Below are 7564 nucleotides of genomic sequence, written 5' to 3'. Positions count from 1 at the left end.
CTACACTTTTTATAATGTTCAGAGCATAGCATTAGATTATTTCTGACTGTAGATCTAATTACACGTACTCAGGCATTACCACAACAGAAGATGTAACAAAGCGAAGGAGCTGTAGAAGGGAACAATTTTTCCAAAGCTTGACTACATTAGTGGATGCCAGGACTTCTGAGAGACCTGAGGTTTGATTTTTTTTAGTGGCAGAAACAGATCACGTCCCCCAGAAAGCCAACTGTGTCTCAGGCTGCATCAAAAGCAGCGTGGGCAGAAGGTCAAGGGAGAGGATTCTGCTCCTCTACCCTGCTCTGGTGAGACCCCACCTGGAGTGCTGCATCCAGCTCTGGGTCCCCAGAAATAAGAAGGACATCAACCTGTTGGAGCAAGCCCAAGGAGGCCATGAAGATCATCAGAGGTCTGGAGCACCTCTTCTATGCGGACAGGCTGAGAGAGCTGCTGCTGCTCAGCCTGGAGAACAGAAGGTCTCCCCAAAGCGTTAGAGCTACCTTACAGTACCTGAAGGGGACCTGCAGTTCCCAAACGAGCCAGGATTGATGCAGCCTGATTTGTGTTTAAGGTTTTTGCGGTGCTGGAACTAGATGACTTGACTGAAAAATACTTTCTGGAAAAGTTAAGATTTAGAGATAACCTGGACACATCTGATGAATGAAAAACTGTTGTAACACCATTACATAGAGAGAATAATCTCCTCTTACTACATCTGAAGAAAGTCAGATATCTAAGAGCTGCCCATGATCTAATAGACACCCCATGATGAACCAGGAGCCCAGAAGGACAGTTTCTCAAACCTAGTCTCTTTAGAGGCACACCCCTAAAACAACAGAATCTTTTTTTTGAATAAAGTAAGTCAGAGAGGCTACACAGCCACTATCAGAACACCAAAAGGCACTAAGTGCTCATGACCTCAGGCTGGAAAAAAAAAGCTCATGACCTCAGGCTGAAATAATGGAAATGCTCCATGGCTATAGCTTCACAACCTTGGCACATCCACTGACTGCCACACAACCAGTAACAATAAGCTTGTAGCAGTGTACTTCAAGCTAAAATTTACGTCATTAAGATCTATCTAGTACTTATGCTAAGACAGACAACTAAGCTGATACATCTTCATCTCACAGGGAACACAAACTAAGTTTCAGTGAGAAAATAAATTCAGAATTAAGTTTTATGACATCTATATATAAATTCAGTATTCTCACTCCTGATACCAATGTACTATTTTGAAATGAGAAAGAATAAGCCGCCCTTTTTTTTTTTACCTGATTCTTTGTGTTCTCAAATCTTCTTTTTGGTAAACTCTGCTAAAAAATTTCAAAAGCAATGTACGGACTGGAAAGAGTAGATTCCTTTGCTGGTATAGCATATATACTGCTTTTATCAAGGGTTCCGTTGCTACTGGAAAAAAAAAAAAAAAGTAGTAATACTTCTTAATCTTCTGATTTTATACATGAACACACACACACACACACACACACACAGAGCTACAATCTTTACCTTCAATTGTCTACATTGAATTCCACAAGGAAGTACCAAAATGTTTTAAAGTAACTACTGGACTAACTTCTAAACCATTGAAACAACCCTTTCTTGCGTAGCTTATGAAAGAGCCAGATAGAAGAATAGCAACAACATGCAAGTGAAAACTTCAGAACTTCCTGAAGACAAGACAGTGCACGGGTTGTGAGGTAGCTGAGAACAAATAAATTCCTGGTTTTCACAGCGTTCTTCCAATCCTTTCCCCCTCAGACCAATCTTTACTCATTTACTTCTGCTCCCCAAAACCCCACTGTCACAGTGCCTTCAGTTCTCTCTGTGCTATCCCTTTCTCCCTGCCACAGACACGAACCTCACCAGCTCTCCCTGTCTCTGAACCAGTTGGCTCCAAGTTACACTTGCTAATTAACCAGAAAATAAGTACCTCAAGAGGCTGCTGGCAAGACACTGCAAGGAGAATTGCTAACTCCCCTGCAACCTTTCCTTCTCTGAAGCTCTCATCAACCATATGTTATCACCAGACATAAAATAACGTAAGAAAGCTCTGTCACTGTGATGAAATTGGCTAAAACCAGCCAGCAAACACAGAACTTACTGTAACAGACTGAGAAACAGACCAAACATTTTCTTTGGAAACCAGACTAAAACACTGGATGGAAAAATTAACAAAGCATGGAAAAATACCTGAATTCAGAGAAGACAAGCCTGGAAAGAATAGGAAAGCATCTGAAAACTTAAGCAATACATGAAGGGCATGAGACTTGATTCAGTTTGTCTCAGAAGAGCTTGTGGTCCCAAGGAATTCAATCCAATTAAGGCATACTTAAGTAGCAGCAATCACTTCATTATCTTCATAAACCAAAGCTGAGAAACGTCTGTCTTTTCATCCAGGTACACAGATCAGTCTTAGTAAGTTACATGTACAAAACCAGATAAGGTATTGTGTTCCTCACGGGACAGAGCAGCTGCTTCTGCCCACAGAGACCAACAAGAATGCTCCATTCTAAAAATTATTCTGGATCCAATCAGGGCCCAGTCTTTGTCTGTAAAACTCTTACTCAACTTCAATATATGGGGATTCTTACTAAAAAGCACACTACAAAAATCACCTGAAATGGCATGGTCACGTGCATGATGCAGGAGTCATTCAGAAGCTGAAATCTAACATTTTTCAACAGAAAAATAAAATCCATTCTAATATTCCATGTAACTAAGATATATATTATTACATTATTTTCAATGCATCAGGAGCATAAACTTACTCAATTCACATATTCTTCAGGTGAAGATTCACCTCAGACAGCATTTTTCAATCAGAACGCTGGCTTATTCTTAATTGAATAACAATTAAATCTTTATCTAGTTTATAGCTAATTGACAAACTCAACTGAAAAAATATGAAAATAAATAAATATTCTAAGTAACTAGAATTCTCACTTACTTCCCAATAACTCTGTGGCATGTTAAGTAAAACAGGTCCTACTATATGAATTGCTCCATGTGAACAGGACAAGTTTAAAAATGAAAGCACTTTTAAAAGGTACTCTTAAAAAGTAATACTTTAAAAGGCCCACATTGTACAGATGTCTAAAATGCAGCTGAAGAATTCATTAGTTTTAAAATACTTCAGTTTTAACTGGCACATGTCAAGCCTCCTTCTGAAGTGAATGAGAGTGTTCTCTTTTGTTACATGAAGAAAATTTATCAAAAACACAACTAGCAGGCAAGCTGCTGTTGAAGTCATACCTGAGAAATCCAAGAAAGGAGCAGATCTCCTAATTACAGAGAAGTCCCAAGTTTGATCTTAAACAATGGAGATAAATCTTCAGACAACACAGGTACAAGCTCTTCTAGATGTCCACAGAAAAAGGGGGACGTGCATGTCACCGGAGCATAAATTCCTACTCAAAACAGGCAATCCGGAAAAATTGATCCATGCTTGTGCAGCATAATGCACAAGAGGTTCACTATGGTTTTATTTTATCTCTTTTTCATTAGTTCTTTTGGTTTTGCTATGTAAATTTACCCTCTTTTGATTTCCACTGTGCTCCAATTTTGTCTTTTTTTTTTTTTTTTTTAGGGCAATGGCTCGCTTCTCACTTTCTAAAAAATACATACCCTTCCAGGCTTTAATCTCAATGTCAAATAGTACATACAAAAAAAATTAACTCTTGAATTTGTTTAAAACCTATCTTCTGCAGTACTATCTGAAACAATATGGAGTTCAAAACTTCTAGAGAAGCATCAAAAAAAAAAAAAAAGATAAAATCAAGGAAGGAAAGTTTTTCTTCCATATAATCACATAATGGTTGAAGTGGGAATAAATGACTCTGAGGTCGTCTGCTCCAACACCCCTGCTGAAACAGGATCAGCTACATCTGGCCACTCACGACTGTGTCCAGATGGCTTCGGAGTATCTCTAAGGCTGGAAACTCCACTATCACTATGGGCAACCTGTGCCACTGCTTGGTCACCCTAACAGTGAAAAGGGTGTTCCCGATGTTCAGACAGCATCTCCTGTGTTTCAGTTTGTGCCCACTGCTTGTTCTGTCACTGGACACCACCGCAAAGAGCCTGCCTGGCTCCCTCTTCTTCGCACCCTTCCTTCAGGTATTTATATACATTGATGAGATGCTTCCCAAATCTTCTCATCTCCAGACTGAACAATCCCAGTTCACTCAGCCTTTCCTCACAGGAGAGATGCTCCAGTGTCTTCATCATCTTCATAGCCTTTTGTTGGACTCTCACCAGTATGTCCATGTCTCTCTTGTACTGGGGAGCCCAAAACTGGAGACAGTACTCCAGGAGTGGCCACACCAGTGCAGAGTAGAGGGGCAGGATCACCTCCCTCAACCTGCTGTCAACACTCCTAATGCAGCCCAGGACACCACTGGGCTTCTTTGCCATAAGGGGCCCATTGCTGGCTCTACCTGGACCCCTGGTCCTTTTCTGCCAAGCTGCTTCCACCTGGTCGTCCCTCAGCATGTACAGGTACACGGGCTTGTTTCTCTCCAGGTCCAGGGCTTTGCACTTCTCCTTGTTGAACCATCAGCCTATTTCTCCAGTATGACAAGGCTTTGTTTCCTCTACAGCTCGTAGATTAATTACGATCTGACATCTAGTCAGATTTTTAGTACTGAACAAGGATTATCTTGAAGAGATGAGATGAACCATCCACACAGCTTTATGAGGAAACCAAGCATCCTATCTTGAAGAGATGAGATGAACCATCCACACAGATACAGCTTTATGAGGAAACCAAGTCCACACTGAAACTTTACAGGATCAGCAAAAAAGATCCGTACTAATTATTTTTTCACAATTTCACTGTAACTTTTTAAAATCTTATTTATTTTCTGGATTCTTGAGGAAAATTATTGCACTAAAATGGCTGCTTTGGGTAGAAAAACAGAAGCCATTACCCACTATTTGGTAAAAGTTTGGCAAAGTCAAAAAAAAAAAATCAACATTTCATTACAAAGAAAGGCCTGAAGTATCTGATTTAACAGTTTAACTACTGTTTGGAAGCTACTTTTCTGAGTAGCAATTCCTCTGCTTTAGCTCAGGTAGTGTGACAGGCTCTGACTTTGGATTATTATTTGCATTCAACACAAAGCTAAATTTGAAGTGCAGATGAGTAGTTATTTCCTTTGTCACCAGGGACATGAGAATAGACAAATTCCCAATTAAAATGGATTTGGCAGGAAATACAACTAACTGTCAAATATATTTGAGGGACATTTGACATCTTTCCATTTTACAACTTTAACAACTGTATCTGTTGCTAAGGGCTTTTCTATAAACTATTTGGATGTGGAACTCATTTTTATCAGACTGGCAAAACATAAAAGACTGCTGCCACTTTTCGGTTTACTGAAAAAAGTCCTTTCTTGAAGTCCTGCATCCAAGGTCTCATTTGGAATACAACCAAGCAGTACTTGAAATCAAAGAAAAAGGCAAGCTAAAATATTGTATGGTCCTGCAAGTCAAAACTGGAAATGTTTTCTCTTGGAAAAGGATTCAAATCAAACATTGGAAAATACTCAACAGCAGCTTCCATCAGAAGTATCTTGGCATTACATATCATCGCAGAACTAAAATGGTCATCTTACAGTACTCAGGAGAGTCTATCAGCTGTGTTAATGACTTCAAATAAATATTGGGATATTAAAGTATCATGCACCTCTACAGCCTAGTAATTACTTTTTCAATATAAAGCTCACCTTCCCATTTATAAGAGTATCTTAGGAAGTAAAACCAGAAAACAGATACACAAATATATTCATACATTGCATATCAACAGTATGAATCTAACAGCCTTCCGAAAATGAAGTTCGCATTGCTGCATGCAGGGATATTACCAAGAAAATCGATTTACCTCTATAGCAAAATACATTATGATGCAACAACTGAGAACGTCCAATACAGACCTGAAAACACTAAAGTAACTCAAGCTTTGTCAGTGCATAGTTTTGCTTTTAAGAAACTTCTCATCTTACCCTTGTTTTGCTGTATTTGCATTAGTCTCCAAGTCACCCCAAGCAACCTGTTCACCTGCTTGCTATTCAACTTGCTGCCATCCTGAAGAGTATCTGTCACAAATTTCCTTATCATGTCCAGCCAACCAGAGTCTGTCTGAAGTGTGGAACTGCTTGCTAATGAAACCATTATGTCACACAAGGTTAAATTCAGTAAAAGATGGTCTACGTTGTTTGAGGATTTCATACAGTTCCTGTTGCTAAGGGAAGGGGAGGGGGAAAACAGAAAGATTTTAAAAAATTATTTTTGAAATAAAAATGGACACCAGCTGATACCTGTTGTACATGCATCTGTGTTCTACATAGACTGCAAAGGTGCAGAATGACTTCAGAACAGAGTTTAGCATGAATTTAGTGTCACATCTGGGAGCTGAGAAGGGAGACAACTTGCTACTGGCCTGTACCAAAACAGAATTGGTGCATCCGCTCTAACAGCTCAATAGTGAAGAAATGTGTGTCTGGCTTCTCCTGCTCCAGTACTGCTTTGCCATACAGGACAGCCACAGTGTGCCCCATCCCCCCTCCTGGCTGTGCTTACCCAGCCCTGTAGTACAACTAGAGAAGACTATATGGAGGTGAAAAGAATGTTTGAACTATGTTTTGATGTAATTCAACAGTCAGCTGAAGAAAACATGCAGAAATATGAAATAAGTCAGCCTAACACAATCACCATTTAGCAATATGCAAATTCCAGATCAAGAGCTGAATAAAATACTTTCATTTCCCTAAGGCACCATTTCATTTTCTATTAGATGCTATTCAGACAGCTTCCTATACAATACTTTCACAAAGAACAACTAAAACTTCTCAATTTGAAGCAATGTAACCTTCCTAGAAAGCCATCTCTGCAGATCTTCAAGCAATACGCAATAAAGTTTCCTTTTCCACCATTAAAAACTTAATATTTAATAAAGCACGACTCACATTGTCTCACTTCTCTTATGAAATTAAAAGCTGTTACATGACATTGATTTTATTCTTACCTTTTGCATGGATCTTTCTTTTTGTGTTTTACTGTATCTTGTAAAGAATAAGGAAAATGACGCATGAAGTGGTGCTTGAAATCAACAAGGTAATTCATTCGAAGCCATAGTTCCTGTTAAGGAAAGCAGATGATAGACAGAAAGCATGGAAGTAAATTAAATAAATCCAGACAACTATTTTCCAAAATTCATTATTGGAATCAATGAAAACCAGGAACTTTAACTTCTGTTTGCAAGTTGCTTATACATCTTTACTTTCAAGTGCTGTGCATAAAGGTTCAGAAAACAAGTCAGTAGCAAGATGCTGTAAGTTAAGGTTGAGCAACAACATGTAATCCTAACTGAACCACTGTATTTTTAGCACATATTTATGTGCATAGATGCAGTACTAACCTGACTTAAAGATCTGAATTGAAAGTAATTTTACATCAATTTATCAGGGTTCTTAAAATCAGAGTGGACTCTGATTAACTTGCAATGACTGTCCTGAGTTTTCCATTAAAACATATTCCAATACTGCTTTCGTCTTTCCCT

General features: G+C 38.9%; 1 protein-coding gene across 2 annotated transcripts in view; it reads right to left on the bottom strand.

Annotated features, from left to right (window-relative positions):
- TEX10 (testis expressed 10) overlaps window positions 1–7564 on the bottom strand; it is a 54907-nt gene that overhangs the window by 35965 nt on the left and 11378 nt on the right. The window contains exons 5-7 of one of the 2 annotated variants that reach the window (XM_008642683.2): window positions 7031–7143; window positions 6009–6247; window positions 1275–1410 (exon numbers count right to left, since the gene is read on the bottom strand). In XM_008642683.2, coding sequence (XP_008640905.1) covers window positions 1275–1410; window positions 6009–6247; window positions 7031–7143 — 488 coding nt within the window. The remainder of the gene's footprint in view (window positions 1–1274; window positions 1411–6008; window positions 6248–7030; window positions 7144–7564) is intronic. The other variant, XM_008642684.2, reaches the window with a different exon arrangement.

Source organism: Corvus brachyrhynchos, unplaced genomic scaffold (assembly GCF_000691975.1).
Source record: "Corvus brachyrhynchos isolate BGI_N302 unplaced genomic scaffold, ASM69197v1 scaffold409, whole genome shotgun sequence".
In the NCBI taxonomy this organism is placed as follows: Eukaryota; Metazoa; Chordata; class Aves; order Passeriformes; family Corvidae; genus Corvus; species Corvus brachyrhynchos.
This window is presented reverse-complemented; position numbering and strand designations above follow the sequence as displayed.